Raw genomic sequence first — 20,514 nt, forward strand, 5'->3', positions numbered from 1 at the left:
AAAATTACAGATGGGGTTGCAAAAAGCTATTTAGGAACTACTTGGATCTTCAGTGACCTTTGGAAATTGTATGCTGCTGTATAAGTAAAGCATGCTGCACTTCCCATCAGTGTGTACTTGTTTTCTGTGCTTTCATGAATTTAAAATATATATTTACGCTTTCCAAATAGCAAAGAACTTGCCTCTTGGAACAAAGAGCGCACTCCTACAAGCACCAGCCATCTCACAAACAATCCTGCAGGCCTTATTGCTGCTCAGGTTTTGGATTTCTTTTCCAGGATCATGAATCGCCCACTTGGAGGAGGCACGTTTGAGAACTTCTTACAGCAACCAGGCTGAGCACATGCAGGGCACTGCAGCCTTAACTCAGCAGCAAGCATTTCTTTCGCTGGCTGACGTTGGCCAATGACGTCTGGCATTATCCAGAGAAGTGCTGTAATATACAGACTTCTGTCTAGGATTGATGAGGGAATACAATTTATCTGGAAAGTGTAACAATAAACCAGTGATTTGCCAAGTAATGAGAAGGTCTCCTGGCACATCCCTGTATCCTGGAGATGCACAACAGCCCAGGAGGATGCCATCCAGCCTTTGCCATTCCTTTCGCGCTCCCCCCAGCCTTCCTTCCCTTTGACAGTCCCACAGAGGGTGTAGCATTTACTTGGAGGCAATGCAGGCAGGACACGAGCCAGCTCTAAGGAAAAGGCGTGGCATAGGGACCAAAAAGCAGCTTGCAGGATGTGCCCATCTCCTCCATGTCCTCCCCCCCCAGAAGGTGAGCCGAGTTGGGGCTGCATCAACACTTATGATGCAGCTCCAGCTTCTTCCCCAGGAAATCCCAAACATCCACCTCAGCCCGCGGGGCCCTGCTGGACCCCAGCCCCTGTGCCCCAGAGCTTGGGATGGAGCTGAGATGGAAAGGGACTGCATCCCACAGCCCCTCTGTAGCACGAGCATGCCTCTGCCTGGTACCTCAGTCTTGCTGGTCATGCAGGACTTGTATTTCAGGCCCTATCCCAAACCTGCACACGGTATCCAGGAGCTACACACATAATCCTTGCTCATACCATGGTCTGATACTCCCTGAGACGTCCTGTTTCAGAACTCAGTGCCACCAGCTATGCACATCAGTGTTCTCCTCACCCCAGGTAGTTCCACTCCTGCTTTCCTGGTGCAGTACATTTGTCATTTGATGCAGAGGAACAGCAGAGGCTTTGTGAGTGTGCTTCTGCTATTTCTCCATGCCTGCAGCAGTTTGTGAGAATTCATGCTGGGCCCAAGCCAGTGACCAAAAGCTACAGCCATCTGAATGCTCTAAAGTGGCCTGCATGAAATAATGAATGGAATTAGTCCAGCTGATGGCAGCTACTTAGTAACAAACCAGCACTGATTTCTGGCTGGACATGGAGTAGAGGGGCTGTCATTGAAGTGAGTTGTTCAAAGTGTCTCTGATAAAGGAAAGTTTGCAAATCACATATCACAAGAGAACAATTCTATCAGCCTTAATTATCTCAAACTCACTGTCTTTAATTACTGTTTGCTTTCTGAACATCAAAATGCATGAACAGTAGAAGGATCTTCTTTTAAAATATAGACAATAAACAGGGTGGCTTTCAAATAATAAAAAAAAAAGCCAATCTATTTTCAATATATTTCCTTATAAATGCATTTGAAGAACAATTGAGTCACTTACCAGTGGGGTCTTAAGTTTGACCTACACAGAAAACATGCCACAAGGGAAATGACTTTCTAGGAGCTTAGCTATTAAGTTGGAACTATTTCACTTCATAGAATCATAGGATGGCCTGGGTTGAAAAGGACCACAAGAATCATCCAGTTCCAACCCCTCTGCTATGTGCAGGGTCACCAACCACCAGACCAGGCTGCCCAGAGCCACATCCAGCCTGGCCTTGAATGCCTCCAGGGATGGGGCATCCACAGCCTCCTTGAGCAACCTGTTCCAGTGCGTCACCACCCTGAGTGAAATTACTTCCTTGTGATACATCTTTGAGAAATCAAGATGATCAAATGGCTTGGTTGTCCTTTGCTGCCTTAAGTAAAAATAAATTTTCCTTTAACCCATGAGTAGCACCACTGTACCTGGAAGCATAACATGATCCCCTGAACACTGAAAATAAAAGCCAGGTGGCACTGTTTCTGACTGCACTTTGTGGAACTACACATGGACATTCCAACCTTCCTCCTGGGCACCACACCCTGTGCTGTGCCTTTTTTTTTTTTTTTTTTTTTTTCCAAAAAAACCCCTACAGTCTCCTTGGAAAATCTCATCTCATTGGAAAACACAGCACTTAACTCTTTACCATATGCAAGTGTAGATGTTATCTGACACTTTAACTGGCAAGCTCAGTGGCAAAGCATTTGTTGGCCACATACCTGGGGCTCTGAGCTCAGGGAGCAGCGCTGCCAGCACCGGTGACCCACTCCTGTCCCAGGTCTCAGCCACCCGCCTGCCTGCCACAATAGAGCACAGAAGTGCTTAAGAATGACTCCACAAGACATTTGCACGGACGTGGTGTATTTCAGACACAACTACAGCATAAACATTTCGAGATCGGGTTGTGGACTACAAAATCACAGTTCCTCGTTCCCGTGTACAGTTTCTATAAAGATGGCAGTGCAGTGCCCAAAGCTGCTCATACATCACTACTGTGAAACAGAAGCAAGAGGGTGCACTTTGTTTTATAAAAAAATCCAAATAAATTATACACTGAGAGCTACCGCCGAGCTTTACATATAAAAAGGTAAAAATACAGTAGTTAGTGTGGCTTTAACAAAAAAAATCTAGCTAAAAAAATACTCTTACATACTTCAAAAATAGGTTTCTCCAGTTATAGGAAGGGGTGTGTGTGTGTTCAGGAAGCAAAGTGCTCAAGCCCAACAATACAAAGGAGGTGCACTTAGCAGGAGAAGCCCCGTGGCTCCTTGCTGTGACACAGCACACCTAGCAATGCCCACTCCTCGTCCCAGCAGATGGGCACAGCCTGTTCCTTCTATAGTGCTGACACTTGGACCAAACACACGTGGATTACACCTGCATCTCTGGAAGGCCATTAGCATGGAGTTCTGTTTTTTTGGTATAAAAGCTACGATTGTCTAGCTGTAACATTAATGCATCTAATAGCTATGTAATTTTACTGCCGCTTTCTAACTAACAAACACTCTGTGCTTCACCTGTGGGAGAGTCAGGTTGTACCTGAACACATTCAAGATGTGGAAAATACATCCAGTGCTGTTTGTGGCAGATCTGAACAGTACGGCTTTGCTTTGAGAAACAAAAGTAAAAATTGGGTGCATGGGCTGAAAACAGCGTGTGGGGAGACCCAAATGGAACCGAACCTTCCACCTGAGACCCTCATTTGGTGTAGCACATTTTCTTGCCATGTTGTGGCCAAAGGGCTGTCCAATACATACCTCTGGTACAGCTGGCTGTCTCTGACAAGCTATGCATGGAACTGCAGTTTAAACTGGAGTGCATTCCAACCTGAAAAATGATATATATATATGTATATATAATTTTTTAAAGGATCTGGCCTTTTCCAAATGACTGCAACGCAGCATGTAGCTGTTTCTTCCTTCCTTTCAGCTCTCAAAGCTTTGAAGTGGTTGGCAGATCTGCGAGCATCCCAACATCAGATTAACACTGAGGTTTCATTTATCAATCTCTTTGAACATATACAAATAAAATAAACCTTTTAGAGGGTGACTGAACCTTCCAGCCAATCAACCAATAAAACAGCCACGTTAGGAAAACTCCTCCTTCTCAGTAGCATACTGAGGCTCATTGATATTCTATAGCATTAATTGCAGGAACCACGTGTCTACTTACATTCGATGAAGTACACAAGCAATAAGTAATGCTATGTTACCTGATAGCCAGTCACAACACAACACGAGGCCTGTAGTTTTAAAGCAAACCAGTAATGCAAAGCTACAGGACGTTCAGACACTGGATTATGTCCCTGTTCAGATCATGTAACTGTGGTGTCTCAGTCCCTTCAGGCTCCCCATACAAACAAATGGAATAGCTAAATAAGCTACGATGAGTTAAATGGACTGTGTATTTCCTTCAGCTACCAGGACACTGCTGGGAAGAGCTATGTTTGCAGCCTCAATTCTACTGGAAATTGCACATCTCTAACTAGAAGCTGAAGATTTTGAATTTTTAAGTAAAATTTCAAGTATTTGGCTACTGGAAATGGAGAAAAAACCTTGCCTCTATGAAATTCTCCCATGGGGGAGTTTAAATGCAACATTCCCTCTATCACCACCTTCCCAGCCACACTGGCAGTGTAACAATAGGGACTTGGAACCATTTAGACTTTAGGAGGCCATATCCACCATGTGTTACTTACTTGTTTTTTGGTTTTGGGTTTGGTTGCTTTCTGTTGTTGTTTTTTTGTTTTTGTGGTTGTTGGTGGTTTTTTGTTGTTGTTGTTTTTTGTTGGTGGTTTTTTTTTGCTATATGTGATTGCCCAGAAGGAATCTAATGATGATATTTAGCACTCACTACTTTAAAACTGTAAACTTCTGTTATTTTACTTCTGGGAGAAATTCAAGCTAACAGTTCACAGAGCTCCTGAACCCAATGGGAAGAGTCAAATATCAAACATGCCTTAAAGAAAATGCTTCTGCATTCTGTCTATTTACAAAACCAACACATGTAGTTGGTGAATGCCAGCTCAGCTGCTGAGCAAACAGATCGATAGTGAGTGCCAAGTTTCCCCACACAGTCCTGGCTTTGTGCAGGAAGCAGACTGTCGCAGCCATAGCTTCCCTTTTTTGCTGCAGGAACTTTTCTGGCAACTCTGTTACTCCACACTAAGACATTTGATAATTGAATCGGGTATCTTTCATGTTTTAATATGTAATAAAGCTCAGACAAAGTATAAAAGCCAATGCTCTGCTGGAAGCAACAATGGGAGGTGAATGCTGGCTAGCAGAAGTGCACCACATAGGCCTAAAGAGCAGCTCCCCTTTGGCTGGTAGCGCTGTGAGTGGGGCAGTGTGGCTGAAGCTCCTGTCATCCATTTCAACTGTAGATTACATAGGCAAAGGCTGCAGATCACTCTCTGTAGCATATGTCAGTCATAATTGCTCCCAATGGTCCCTATGTTTTTCTATTAAGGCCTCTGAGGTTTTGAGGACTGGCAGTGGGTTGTGTAAATGCCAAGTGGTTTTTTCCTTAAAACTCTCAGTCAGCATCTTATAAAAAGTAATGAGAACAGCCATAAGAACACCCAAAACATACCCTAATCTGAAAGCAGCAGCCTAACAGGACACCAGCTTACCTTGCACAACCCACAGTGGTTTGGTCCAACTCTCTGTCCACACGGAGTTATGTTCATGCAGCAGGCATGCACAAAGAAAGTTGTGCATACAGGTTTCTAACTCACTTTCACATTTAAAATTGTTCCTAAGAATCCCATGTATATAAATAGTTATAAAGAGCAGCACTGTGCAGAAAACATCCTCCAAGCCCAGACATATGTACAAATCTCTTCCTGAGAAGGATCCCGATAGCTTCAACTGCGCTTCCCTGTTTGGAGATGTGGAATTCATCACTGGGCTTCTACACTTCTCCTTCCTCTGACTCTGCACTGGTATTTTCACAGGATATATTCCCAGGGTCCATGTTCTCACCTCTACACAGGGATCCTGATGCCCAGGACACTCTTCAAACTGTATGTGCTGTATCCTGTACTTTACCTGAGCACCAAAAGGTCTTTACCAGCACTGCGGAGCACATTCTTGCAAGTGCTCCTACCTTTTTCCTAGAAGCAGGTGAACTGCTTTTGGGAATGTTTCATCTCTTTTCCCCATTTTCACCTTACTCTGTATTTTGTTCCATGCACAATTGGAACAGGATTCAAGGCGGTGTTAAGAACTGACCTAGTTGTACCCTCATGCCTTATCCTGTGTGTTAAGTATTCTCCAAAGCACAAGACCTCAAATTAACACCTAGCAACAATGTGAATAGAAAAAATGAAAATCCTGTCTTTCCTAGCCTTGAACGATAAGAGAACTAACCAAAAAGCAGTTCCTGAAGTAAGCTGTACTCACAACTTCACTACTTCAATGCTGAAAACAAAAAAATACACCTATAGCCTAAGTACACATCTGTATTTGAGTCACAGAGGAAATGAAATAACCAGTGTCAAAATGTGGGACCTCTGCTGCAATCTGCTAATGCTATAAGAGTTTGGCAGGTTAACTTTCCTGGTTGCAATGAGCAGCTCAAATCCAGTCAAAGTAGTCCGTCACAATAGTTTGTCCTGTAAGAAGAGGTGCAAAGATTACCGAGGGCTTTAAGGCCAAAAGGAGCATGTGTGGCAGTAAAACAGGAAACTCAGTGACTAATCACACAGAAGAAAATGATCTTGGCCACATGAAACAGTCATTGCTACTGTGAGCCACCATACACAGAGTGGCCACAAGGTGGCCCTAGAAGTTCGCCTAATCTTCCCAATATTATTCTATAAAGGACAGGGATGTGGTGTTCAAATACTGCAGAGCTAACATCAGTGATCACTCGCCCGTGACATTTGAGAGGCATGAGACTAAACCAAGTGTGAGTGGAACACAACTAGATTTTGTTCCTCGTGTTCAGAATTAGCTCCAGTGTGATACTTCACTTCTCTTGAGGGAGAAGATCAAAATTCCACGTGGTTTTACATTTCGGCTCAGACTGTAACTCCAGTTAGATCGCAATAAATGTGAAAGTCTCTTCCTGGATTCTAGCAAACCAGCTGGCTGTTTCACTCCCATTCAGCAAGAGTTTCATCCCATGCAAGTCTTTCAGAAGGATTCCTTGTAGATGTCAGAAGATTTGAGTTGGAGTTTTTACTAGGTGAGAAGTACAATAGCTCCATCTTCTACAGTTCAGTGGTGAGTAAACATTTCGTCCTTACTGTAGCATCCTCAGCAACTGGGCTAAAAGGGGAAAAAAGTGGGGCCTCATGAATACACTTCTACAAACAGATCTGCCATGAAAGATTTATAAAGTGAAAGGTATTGACGGGAGCAAAACTAAATATTATTCCAAAGAGGAGCAATAACTGCTGCCTCAATCTAACAAGCCCAAAGAACAAACCTTTCCAATGGACAACCTGCAGAAGGGCAAACAGAACTGACTTCCAGTAACACATCACTGCCATCCACTTTCTGCCCACCAATGCTTTCCCTTTCTTAAGAGGTTCAATAAAAGAATTGGTCATTGCAGCTAACTGTGCCTCACCAGTACAACAGAATGGAATAGCAAGAGAAAACATTCCTACAAACTCTAATCTCTGACTTCCTTACAGTTTGGAAGAAAAAAAGAATCACCAGGAAAAAAAAGAATCACAAGTACTGGGAAGAGATTTTTCAGAAAATGCATCCGTACTGTAATCTTAGTCCAGTACTAAAAAGATAGGGAGCCAGATAAGGGAACCAAAGCAAAACGATAATTCAAAAGAATGAATCTAGTTTACAGTAGTTAGAATGACAACAGCTTTACATTCAGTTTCAGTTGATTGTATTCTTTGTTTCTCTACCAACTTGAATTTAAAAGTTCTCTTACCTTTATCTAAAATACCCATACTAAACATCAGCAGCTCTACTGACTTACCAAATTTCAAGTGCTGTGAAGTGAGACACAACTACAGTTTATAAAACAAAGCAAAATTAGGCAGTGTATCTAAATGACCACTGTAACTACTGAAGTGGAAGGAGGAAGAGTGCACACTTCCTCTCCATCCTATACACATACTTTTGGAATGTGTGCTTAGAGTTTACCTTGCAAGGACTTCAGCTGTCTGATGGCATGGTGGCAATCCAGCTGATGACAACAGAGCCTCTGTGCTGCCTTTCACTGCTTTCAGAGATAAGGCAACATCATTTCCCAAAGGCCCATTGGACATCAGTCCAGTCTGAATTGGGAAGAAAGAAAAAGGAAACTGAAATAGAAACCTGCTAGCACAAGACACACGAATTATTCAATGCGGTTATTTACAATTAAGATTAAGATCCATCAAGTTTGAACTAAATGCAAGTTCTTAAACTTCATGGCATTTACCGACAAACACAACAAAAATGGAGCTTTAAATATATACTTTAATATTAATATAAATTTATAGTTTAACTCAGCTTGAATTGGTTTGCTTTAGTTTTGGTCTGATGCACTGTTGTATGGGCTTTCAAACTAATACAAACTTATATTTTTCTCATGTTTTTGTTTGTGAATCATGACCAAAGCTCTCTTCTCCCTCCCTTCCCCCCCTTTCTTTTCCCCTGAAGTTGCCTTTCACACGCTCCATCTCAAACTGCTAAGTAATGGTTCAGTAACTCACTGGCACTAACCACCTCGGTGTTATTGTGGGCTGGGAAGACACCTACAAAAAGCAAAGAAAAGCTCATTAGAAACAGCTGGAAGAAATGAACAGATATGACATAATACTGCCCACCTAAAACAATACCAGGTATTTGTCAGTCGCTACCCAGAATCTGCCTCACAGTATAAGAAGCCTTTGAACCATGTTAGTGAACAGCTACAGGTGAAATGACTTCACACAAGCAGGTAACTCACAGTCACAAAGCTAATACATGCTCACTCACAGAAACTCACTGGCAACAGTTTCAGCATAGCTTTCCCTTTCAAAAGGCACCCAAACCCACTGCTATTTTCTGCTTTGCAGATGAAGTTAACTGAGAGCACTCTTCTGTGAGTAGTTTAGAGGTGCCCCAGATGTATCACCAGTTCACTCTACTGCAGCAGATCCGAGCATGGTGGATGGATGCCAAAACCAGAACAGAGTTTGTGAGTAAAAACCATTGTACTTGGGAAGGAAGAAGTTTGGTTTTGAAATACATTTACCCGAGGTGTTGCTTCTGTAAAGTCAATTAGATTCTCTGTCAATGATGATAGGAAAACGTCCTGGCCATCTGGAGCACTCTATGGAATAAATCAGTTTTGAATTGAATTCCAACAGTAAATAGATTTGCTGAACACTACAGTGGCTTCCCACGTTACAGACCAGTGTCCACAACGAACACCGCCATTCATTAGGACCGTTTCCTCAAATCTTTTTGTATCATCTTTTTCAACAGCCTTTTCATTTCTCTGTTTCCCAGTAGCAAACTGGAAAGAACATCATTGCCACATAAGTTGCAGAACTGCCCTGTTCTCCAGTGCAAAGCTGAGATATTGCACCATTTGACAAGAAGGTCAGCAAGGTCTAGAAGCTGAGCATCTGAACTGAAAAGATGAAGGTGATAATTATTCAGTGGAATGAACTATATAATACTGGTTTAGAGGGATGACAGATAAAGGGCGTGTTGTTTTAGTCATCCAGCTTAACCCCTCAGCCTGCTGAAACAACAGCCAAGTACAATGTTGGATTCATGTTTTGTTTTGGAGAGGGACAAAGGAAAACTGACCCCTGAGTGCATCACAAAGACTGCTTTGTGCATTTCATGAGTCCAATAAAAAAAACTACCTTAACCTTAAGGCAACCAAAATACAACAATTAGACATTACAATTCAAACTTTTTCCTCTGTCATTATTTTGATGGAAACTACATGTGTCAAAATTTCATCCTCGTATCATCTTCCCCAGAGCACCAAATTCAACGTGTGAAAAATGACCAACCAGTTTAGAAAAATGAGCATCAGGCACAGAACCTGACAGAAGAGTCAGAAATGTACTTCAAGAGTGATGCATACATCAGGCCTCTGCTTCAGAAAGCAGTCTCTGGCATTCAGCAGTGACTGGCATTCACTTTGTTATGGCAGGCATGCAGTAAGGTCTGCTGTGGTTGCCTGAAGGCATCAGTAGCTAAGAGTGTGACACAGAAACCTTTCAGGCTGACAGGTGGTGGTGATACCTTTGAAACAGCAGCCTCCTCAGCTGGTGGCAGATTAGCTGGAATCAGCAACTCTTCATGGTTAGAGGCAGCATTATCCTCATTTAATGCATTACTGGAAGGAGAAAACATTCTCATCAGTGGATGTAGCCAGTGTTCAAAAAGACCCAACAGTATCAGCAGCATTTTCAGCACTTATTTCTAACTCACATACACAGAACTGGAGTCTTCCCTGCAAGCCTCTTATCTCCCCAGGTAGGGCCTGGGGCAGCAGGATGTCAAATATTTCAGTCAGTTCAAAAGATGAGAGAGATCTCTTACTACTTGATAAGACACTGACCCTGAGGCACGGCCTACACTGACTAACTGGTGCAATGCTAATTAAAGAAGCATCTGTAAACCTGTTTAGTTAGACACAGCCTAACTGCTCAGCAACTGCTCCTCATCTTTTCAAGTTGGTTTCATGTAATCTTAGTGTGGCTCTCTTATCCTAGGAACACTTTTTCACTGAATCACTTACGGAATGAATGTGTTTGAGGCAGAGGTTGTTTTCAGGTTGTTTTGAAATACTGGACTGCTTGCTGGGGGACTACTCTGGGTTTTTCCTGATGGGAGAATGTTCCTGTACAGTGACAACAAAATAAAAACAAACACTGAAAGCTCTTCACAGACTACCTGTTATAGCATGTTTTTCAAATTGCTGGCTACTCTTTTTGTTCCATATATTATTACCACATGCCCTTTGAAATTTGACACATGTTCATCTCCTTCAAAAAATTACACAGCTAAAACATGTAACTGTACCTTTCCCAGTGCCTGGAACTCAGCTAGAACTAAAGCTCATGTAAGATTCAGTAATTCTAGAAAATCAGCTGCCAGTATGGGAGAATACAGTAAGAGTACCTGAATTACTTTAATGTATCAAAACTTTGTAAACACAGTTTTTAGTGTTTTTCATTCTCAAAACACACCATGCTTATCATGTTAAACAACACTACTACAAGGTAAAATGCAACAATCACCGACACTGAGCACTGAGACTCCAGAAATACAGGTTCTCAGTGCTGTACTTGGGAAAATATTGTGCTTTTCTTCCAAATCAAGACAGTACCTGGCAGCAGCATCCTGAATGCTGGAATTCTTGCTACCTGTCAGGCTGTCTTCTCTTACAACCTATGATAAAAGAAATAAACCAAAACAGAACAAGCATATCTGATTCCTGTTTCCATTTTGTATCAGTTCAGGGATTCACAGAAAAGCTGAGCACCTCCCTCCCAGCATGAAACTGTGCTGCTCATTTACTGCTCAAGGCCTTCAACCACCAAACTCCGTGTGAAAATTTCAGTGCAGATAACTTGCTAATGTAGTCAAATAAAATACCATTATTTGCTACAGAATGTAGTGGAATGTGCCAGAAGCATGGCCTTAGTGATAGAACTATGGAACAAATATTTGGTTAGAAGGGATCCTTTTGGGGTTATCTGATTGAATTGCCACTCAAATCATGGCCAAGCGCAAAGCTCATTAGATTGTGCAGGGCTTTCTCCAGCACCAAAAGGGATGACAATTCCTCCCTGGGCAAACTGCACCCTGTGACAGTGAAAGGCTGGCAGGCTTCCTTATTCTGCCACTCTTTGGATCTCAGCTCCTGAAGCACCCCTATTTGCAAAGCCCCTTCTCCAACACTGCACAAAACAGGGAAAACGGACACCTCCTGAATGTGGAGCCTCCTCACAACCAGTTCTAAAAAGCCATCTGAGAACACTGTAGCCCTCATCAGCTGAGTATTTACCTTGTGCCCTGCTTCCACCTGGGCTTTCAGGATATTGCTTTTCATGTCTGCTGGAAGCCATGTTGCTGCTGCTATCGGGCTCTCAATTGCATTGTTAAGACATTTATCTGTGAGCTTCACCACTTCATCCTAGACAAGAAAAATATTCATCAGAAGCAGTTCCCACACAAAAACTCCAGGCTGAAATTAGTTAACATCTCCGAAGAACAACAAAGCTCTGAGTGAGAAGAAAAGCAGTGGTTATACCAAAAAGAGAAAGCAATCTCTTTGCTTTGGAACTCAGTTCTAAAATCACAGCAGCAGAAGTTAAAAACTAAAACTAAAAAAAAAAAAAGGAATAAATAGAATAAATACAGAAAAAAGCACAAAGCTTAAAAGTAGAGAAGCAAACAGCTGTGCTGAAAGTAGTGTGAAAGAACTGAACAGCAGTGGATTCTGCGTATGTAGTTGAGCTTACTGATATGAGATTAATACAGCAACTATCATATAAACTGATACAACAATAAGTCAATAACTCACTCTCAAAAATGACACGGGAAGATTTTTGCCCTAAAACTGCTCATAAATTATGAAGTTTAATGTGTTAGCTCCCACTCCCATCACTAATTATATCAGAAGAAACTGGCAGCCAGACGTTTGATGAGGACAATTAAAAATACCTTTTCAACACAGTATATTTCGTTCTGTGAATTGCATTTCTTAATTACAAAATGTTAATTCATTAAATATTCCACCTACTAATTGCTATTTGATTAGTGACAGAAGCTAATTAACTGAGTGGAAACTAAACCTGGTGACCTCTCTTCTCAGGGTAGGACTCAGCAGGGGGAGACAGAGCCCAGTCTTCCCCCATATGCCACGCAGTGCCATGCTCCTGCAATGCTCAGTGGAGCAGCAACAACCCTGCTGTACCCCGACTTGCATGAACTGCATTAAAAACCACTTCTGCTAGCAAATATTAAACTCTGCACATTCACCTAATTCACAGAGATCATCAGTTTATTGAATGCAAGTCTTTTTATTTTATTTTATAGAAGCTACTGGCACAAACCTGGAACAATTAAAATGGAATTATTTTCTGTACAATTGAGGAACCAAGCTGCGAGAAACCTTAAATCCTTACACTGCACCTCCCTGAACTGGATGCTGTACACAAGAGCCTCAGAGCAGAACTCTTAATGCATTCCTCCAGTAGCAGCAAAACAGTGGACTTGATTATTTTAACTGAGAACATCAGCAGAGCAATGCTTTAAACACCATTTAGTCACTAAATATTAGTGGTTTAACTTCCCCTCCCTCTCCTCCACCTGCACAAATAGCTCGAGTTCACAGTAACCTGCTAGCAATTAAATTCCCAACTTTGAAAAGTTGAGTATTATTCAGAAATACTTTAATGTCATCAAATGTAAGTTCTATAACACCAAGAAAAAGTTTCCATCAGCACTGAAGATTCTGAGATTTTTCTTAACCATTTCTGTTTTGCAGTTTTCTACAGAAAGCACTTGCAGCTAAAGGGGAAAGCACTTGGCAAGTGGTAGGAGGGCCTCAAGACGTACACCTTACCAAACATTTAGTTGTCCATATAAAACATTAAGGCTAGAGTTTGTCAATACTGTCGCTTACCACAACTGTGTATTGTTTCCATACACTGGGTGAACCATGTGTGTACTTCATCCTTCAGCCAAATTACAGAGAGCTAAGCAGCAATGTAAAAAGGGAAGACAAAAAGCAGCTAGGGAAAGTTAGGAAGCTGCATCCTTGGTTGTTTTTCAGTAGTTATGCTTAGGTCACTCTTTTCAGGACACATTTCCAAACTATTCATCCTTCATCTCCAAGCACAGCTGGAGGCGCTCATTCGGTGCCACTGTCACCTCCTTGCCTTTGCAGCCTGAAGCATACAGTCTTTAATCTGTCCACCTCGTTAAACAAACATTCTCAAGTCACCTCCTGGCAAGGTGGTGCCTTAGTCTCCTGCATCACAGACTAAAAAGCTCTATTTCATCTTTTCCACCTGAGGAAAACCACTTAGGGTACACTCTTAAGTTTTCACAGTACAATTCTCACATACTTCCAGAAAGCTCCTAAGGCTTTGTTTCACAAAGAAAGACTCCAACTGCACACTGTTGATCCAGAACACCTATTTCTCAGCTAAGCCAATGTTTCTGCATTCTCATCAGGGCCATATATCCCCCCCCCACATCTGTAACTGTGATAACCCAACCCCTCAGCATCTCACACAGCTAGATAGCTGTGACTGTCCTATATTGGCATCTGTAAGATCAGCTTGACACAGGAACCTTATCTTCCTTATTATATTTCAGTAATGATTTAAGAAGCACTAATTTTGCTCTGTTCTCTCCATTTAACCAACTAGATGTTTTTTTCTCTCTGTTTGAACTAATACAGAGCTCAACAGGCAAAAGTATTCTGCATTAAGCTGTGTTCTTTTCTTTAGTTTATGCAGAGGCAGCGTTTTGGCATAACAAGACCTATAGGCTACAGGCTAATCTTCTTAAAGACTCGGTAATCTTTGTAATGCAGTCACCCAGCAGAAAGGTACACAAAGCATCCCTACAACAGCCCTTAAAGGGGACAGAGCACAGCAGCCTGCAGCATCGAGCACACAGCAGCAGCACACACACACACAGCAGGCCCTCCACAAGAAAATCTGACCAACTTCACTAAAAGGCACAAAGACTCTTGAGCCTCCCCACAACACAGGGCAGTGCCAACAGGTCGAATGCTGCAGATTATTTTAGTCTGTACAAAATGCAATAAAGCACTTAAAGCCTTAACATAGGTTGCTTTTTTTTCCCCCTTTAAACATATGCTTTGTTCACTGTCAAATCCGAAGGGAAAACTAAATAAAATCTGAATTCAAAAATGTTCAGTCCAGAATCTGTTCATTTTAAGCACCTCTGCACTCTATATTCTGAAGTGTAGCTGCATGCCTGGGCAAGATGGCAAAGAACATCCTGCACGAGTGCAGCTGTCCAATAACCAGTGAACTCCTGGTGCAAAGCTCTCTGCTATCATAAGGAAGGATCCTGTCCTCTCCATCCCTTCTAATAACACTACTTATTTTCACTATGGCTCTTTGATCCTCTCATGAGCCTAATTACTTCACACACCAACACAAAACTACTAGTAAAAAAGTTAAAAACAGAAAAAGTTTTGACTTTTGTCGCTTTGTAGAATGCATCGGTTCACTACAACATCCAACAGCTACGGGAGGTGACAAAGGAATGAGGGATATCAGTGAAGGACAAGCAATGAGGAGCATGGGAGAAGAGAGCCTTCTCCCTGGTCAGGGAACTGAAGCTGTTATTTTGGCTCAGCTGCCTCCAGAAATGCGGCCTGACTTGCTCCAAAGGAGCAAAGTACTAAATAAATCAAACTCCACCGCTCCCCTCTGTGTAAACACACATGGAAACCTCTGCTCCCACCAAGCCCAGAGAGCTGGTGAGAACCAGTTACTGACAGGAGGAACTGACCACCAGAACACTTCTTGGAGCAGAATGTCCAAACAAACTTCTGGGAGGGTTATGGAATGCAACTGGAAAATGCTAAGGGAAAAGCTCACCTCCTCAGAACAAGAGAGTGGATGATACAGTGCTGTACAGCTGGCAACCTACAGATAAAGGCAACAGAGGAACGTTGCAAGTGTTTAAACTTTTTGCTCCCGCACATATTAGAAGATTTCAGCAGGCTGCAGTGTGCATATCTGCAGGTTCACCTCTGCCCCATCATATGTATCTCACTTCCTATCATGCACAGGTTTATACATAAAACATTTCTATCTGCTTTCCTATTCCCACATATTACTCATGCCTATTCTTAAAAATCTTATAAGACTATGCTGCACAGCATTATCTGAACAGAACGGAGCAACTCTGCCATGAGGCACAATGCCCACCTACCTGCACGTTTATGTTTATGTTGGGACACTCAGTGAGCACAGGGCTGCTGCATTCTGCCTCCAGCTGCTTCAGTTTTAGGAATGCATCTTCAAATGCTGAAAAAGACAGAGAAGTTGACAGCTTTACTAATGTCACTGTGGAGCTAACTTGCACTAATTGTAAGGTCGAGTGTTTGTTACAGGACTTTAGCTCAACTCCTAAATGCACTGCTCCATATTGTAGGAGGGCTGCATTCCACTGGCAGGCAAAACCATCCTTATGCCTGTGATCTAGGAGAGCTTTCTAGGACAGTTCTGGATTCTTGTAAGGAAGCAGCCTCTTGAGTATTTCACCAGTTAACTCTGACCCTGCACAACACAATAATAGGAAGAAATCTCTAAGTTTACTTACGGTCAGAGTCTGCTTTCTCAACTGCAGCTTCCTTAGTGCCAGGATGAGGGCAACCAACAGCCTCTCCCGAATCTCCTGTTACCAGGGCAACGATGGGATGGCCTACAGCATCATCCACACAGGTCTCTGGCAAATCCACACTGTCGAGGAGATCAACAAGGGGTATGCTGCGAAGGCACAAAGGTGGGCAGAGAGAGGCACAATTCCATTACCAATCTTTCTACACAAAAAAACCCCCCTTTAACACGCAGTCTTTTTTTCTTCTAGCTCCTTTTGGGGAACCAGACACATTCCGGAAAAAGTATCTGAAGTAAACATTAGCAGCTCTGCAGGGATTTTAAACAAAGAAGCTGCAGTGAAAACCTCTCCACGATGTATAAACACAGCAATTAATTTTGAGAAAGCGAATCGCCCAGCATATTGAGCTAAGCCCTACCCAAAGCACATACTCACTCCTTCTGGAGGCAAAGATGCACCACGACATACCACGTTAGCTCTCCTGCAAGTAACTCCAGTTGTTTTAAGAAACAGGAAAGTTCTTACCCAGTAAATGCTTTCATTTGAAATAAGTGTTTGGAGATTTTCTAGCAGACTCAAACCACATTTTAGCATTTTTACATGAGAAAAACAAAAGTGCAGGGGAAGACAGCTGATATTCTTCACAAAATGCTATTTCTTGGTGCAGTCGTAGAAAGGAGAGGGCAGGAGGGTCCACTGCACAGGCCTGCTGCACCAATGCAGTGCTATAGTCAGACACATCTACAGCTGGTTTAAGTTTTACTAACTTGGGCAGAGAAATGAATGAAACCTCAGCAGTCACCATATGTAAGGGAACCACAGCACCTACTCTGTATCCCTTCTGATTGCTTGCTTTCATCTTTTCTGCTTTCTAAAGGAAATGGCTCCTTTTCATTTTGTCCTACCATCTGTATTTACAATGCAAATAGCAAGGTCCAAAACAAACAAAAAAACCCCACCAAGAACAGAAACAGAAACCGTATTATGATGCTTATGCTGTGCCAACAGCCAGGAATCTCATTCATCTCTTGGAAGTTGAGGAAATCTATTTTAACAGAAAACTGACACATACAGACACAGCAGCTGCTGTGTAATGTAATGGTTAACCAGACAACCTTTGGATACAACTGCAGTTTGATTGTCACTCCTTTCAGTCAACAATCACATTTACATACAGCATGCCTGTAATACTGATATAAGAAAATCTATCATTTTTGATGGACCAGTCTGAAAGAGGAAAACAATGAAACCAAGCAAGTACCCACCACAGAACTTACCATGAGCAGGGACAGACTCCTACAGGACTGTTCAGATCAGCTTCTCACTAATAGGTTTATGCCCCTTTCCCTCCAGACCCTGGAATTTGGAAGCAGTCCAGTGCTGCCACCAGAGGCTTCAGGAAAACAAACTCTCTTCAGCTGAAGCACCCAAAAGAATCCTTCCAATGTTAAACACACACCTCTGGAACAGACTGTAGGATACCACCATTTCGGTGCTCAAAATGTCTGAATCACCTTAAGCCAATTAATTGCTCCAAGGCAAACTGAGGTCACTTGCTTGATTCTCTAAGCACTGGAAGGAAAAGCTGCTAGCAAAGCACAGAGTAGGAAAATAATCATTTCAAGAGGAAAATGTATAGCCTCTGTGTGCATCACTGATGGGAAGAAGCTCAAGGCTGTTTACCAAGAGTAGAATGACAGACAGAAAGAACTTATTAGAACTGAGCTAAAAGGTAGGAAGAGATGTTCTTCCAATTAAGGCAACAAAGGAAGCAAGACCAAATCCTGGACCTCATTATCAGAGAGGATAACTACACATGGAAGTGAGAATGTTTTCTAACGCTTTTCTTCCCATTTTCTGACAGATTTTTATAAGTATGTTTAACATGTTTAATAGGACATCCAGCATGGGATTTTGTCAGCAGCATATTCAGAGGTGCTGAGGACATGACGTTGAAAGAACAATGTGTACATAAGCTCCTACGAACTCCATGCAAGGGAAGTGGTGCAGAGCACCAGTAATGCTGTCATCTTGTAATGCTTGTCTGAGTACTGCAGCACGACAGGGAGAAAGCAGATACAAGAGGAAAGTCAAAATGATGAGATCCCCAAAGAACACTGCAGTGGTTGAGGCCCCCAACATCATGATGCTTGATGTCTGCAGTGTGTATGTTGCCAGCGTATATGAAGCAAAGCTGACAAATAATACCAGCAGTTCAAATCATATGAAGAATTACAACACAGAAATTTTCTTTCCCTACGCAAATATGCACAATATTCAGGAAAAGCACAGAAACCTTATGGATATTAAACAAAGCTCTGCCACCACCATACTGCTTAGAAAGACACCCATGCCACTCCTGAAGCACAGGACCTGGTCCATTAAAAATGCAGCTAAGTACTGCAGGTGTCAGCATGTGCTCATTGGGTACCATTTCTCAGTTTGCTGCTGGGAGTTGTCATCTTGGTGGAAACCAGGCTAATGCTCCTGAAGCCTATGATGCTGCACTACAATAAGCTATGCAACTACATAAATAATGTAGAAAAAAACAATTAGTTGGCTTTGCTTCATAAATAAACAAATCCACATCATACATCTAAAACCAAAATTCGGACAGAGGGCTGCTCTCATCACCACTGTAGGTCCCACACATCTTTTGTGTGAAGGCTGCATTTCCACAGCAGGGTTGGAAGTAGAGCCTTCTATTTCATTAGCAGTCTCCTTAGGTGCAAGGGGGAGGAGACCAAAATACCTCAGGCAACATGCAGCTCTGTGCTAGCTCAGACTTATGGGTTTAGTTCTTCAGGGTTGGATACAGGAAAACAGTGTTTTTGTATTTCTGGACTCTGTCAACAGCTGGCAATTTTAAAATTATTCAAACACCTTCTTCATCCTAAAAGACAAATAGAAGTGAATTTGACAAGCCCTTCATCATCATTTTCCTTCTTCTTTTTTTCAGTAAGAAAAACATTACTGCAATTTAAGAGCAACTTATTTCAGAAAACAGATGAGAACACATAGAGTTCAAGGGTAAAGAAGCCTGTGTTGTTGAAGAGCCACAAGAACAGGGAGGAGCCACCACGGTGGAGTCTTTGACTTCCCAACAAAGCCAATGAACCACCCAGCAGGACTGGTGTGTGTGGCAGGAAACAGTTCTGTTTTGTTTCAGCACAGCACAGCAGCAAGAATGACAGAACGCTTCCTGGAAAGCAATTAAGACATTCCCTAGAGGGGAACCCCTCCCCAGAAATATTACTCTTTGCCTTTTCAGGAGTTCTGCTAATTTTATTCTTAAAAAATTAAAATAATTAAATCTATACCATTTTCAAACAATGTGTTTCAGAAGTGGACTTCTTTAAAAAAAAAAAAAAAGTTTTCAGATCAGCTACCTATCTTACATATGCTTAAATAATCACGGTACAAACGAAGGGGCAGTTGCATCAATTTCTTCAAGATGTTTGAAACCACATTAAAAGCCACTGGTCGCATGTGCAGCTGTTACTAACGTGTGCAGCTCGCAGAGTTAAAAACAGCTAAAATTCTTGCTATCATTAAGAAAAAATCTTAGCACAATTAAGGAGATACATATTGTAAGATGTAAGAGCGATGGGTGACCTTCAGCCTACGTGTTATTTTTCTGTAAAGAGTAAACACCAACAGCACAATATGCAGAGCCTTCATAAGAAATGCTTTTTTCCTTTCCTAATCATCTTTGGGACCGGTGGCCTTGTATCACAGACAGTTCTGAATGCAACTTTCCAGCCTCTGCTACCAAGCAGCCTCAAGCTCCCAAAGGGCCGGCATCTCACAGACTGGTCATGGTGGCTTGGACAGCATAGGTGACAGCACCGCTATGCATTCCTGCATTCTTCACATTGTGCTCATGAACAAAAGCAGAGTACTGTCCATCTGCAGGGTGGGTCCTCGGCGGGGCCCGCGCGTCCCACAGGCTTCCACCACGATGGCAGCGGTCGGCAGCGTCAAAGGGCCTGGATCATTGGGGAGCGGGAGGGGCACAATTAGTCACTGGCTATGGAGGGGGGGACAGAGCACAGCAGGAGTAAAGCAAAGGAGATTGACAGAAAAAGCCAAGGAAAAATGGTATTGCTGGAAGGTAAATATTGAAAGACAAAGGCATGCAAGAATATGTGCATATTAAGGCGGAGTCAAATAAAGCCTTTTACTGCTCAGCATCATGCATGTTTTTGCAGAAGCCTGACACGAGAAGTTGAGCTACCTCCTGTAGGTACTGTCTACACTTATCAGAAGGAAAAGCACTTCATATTTCAAAGCACTTCACAAAGCTGAGCGAGAACCAAGCACTGCAAATGCGACAGAGGCCTCCCAGAGCTGAAAGGGTTCAGGTGGCAGCTCTAACTGCGCAGCCGAGACCAGCACTGAGACCCTGCTTTCTAGTTTTGCATGTGAAGGCATAATGGTACATAAATGTTAAATGCTCAATTCATAAAATCAAAATCACAGCAGTGACACGCCTGCCTCCTCCTGTTGGAACAAAGCTCTCCAAAAGCTAGT

General features: G+C 42.4%; 1 protein-coding gene across 12 annotated transcripts in view; it reads right to left on the reverse strand.

Annotated features, from left to right (window-relative positions):
- Positions 1-20,514, reverse strand: part of EPB41L5 (erythrocyte membrane protein band 4.1 like 5) — a 79,226-nt gene that overhangs the window by 28,821 nt on the left and 29,891 nt on the right. For 7 of the 12 annotated variants that reach the window (XR_016468174.1, XR_016468170.1, XR_016468177.1 and 4 more), the window contains exons 17-27: positions 15,964-16,130; positions 15,574-15,668; positions 11,654-11,782; positions 10,973-11,034; positions 10,382-10,483; positions 9,883-9,976; positions 8,873-8,950; positions 8,349-8,390; positions 7,795-7,928; positions 3,433-6,951; positions 2,395-2,472 (exon numbers count right to left, since the gene is read on the reverse strand). Coding sequence is in view for 1 of the 12 variants with exons in the window: in XM_090143707.1 (XP_089999833.1) it covers positions 6,894-6,951; positions 7,795-7,928; positions 8,349-8,390; positions 8,873-8,950; positions 9,883-9,976; positions 10,382-10,483; positions 10,973-11,034; positions 11,654-11,782; positions 15,574-15,668; positions 15,964-16,130 (961 nt within the window). In the remaining 11 variants the exon portion in view is untranslated. Of the gene's footprint in view, positions 1-2,394; positions 2,473-2,498; positions 6,952-7,794; positions 7,929-8,348; positions 8,391-8,872; positions 8,951-9,882; positions 9,977-10,381; positions 10,484-10,972; positions 11,035-11,653; positions 11,783-15,573; positions 15,669-15,963; positions 16,131-20,514 lie in introns of those variants that run through there. The other 5 variants (XR_016468173.1, XR_016468179.1, XR_016468178.1 and 2 more) reach the window with 5 other exon arrangements.

The sequence above is a fragment of the Phasianus colchicus genome, chromosome 7 (assembly GCF_987193195.1).
Source record: "Phasianus colchicus chromosome 7, bPhaCol1.hap1.1, whole genome shotgun sequence".
NCBI classification, from domain to species: domain Eukaryota; kingdom Metazoa; phylum Chordata; class Aves; order Galliformes; family Phasianidae; genus Phasianus; species Phasianus colchicus.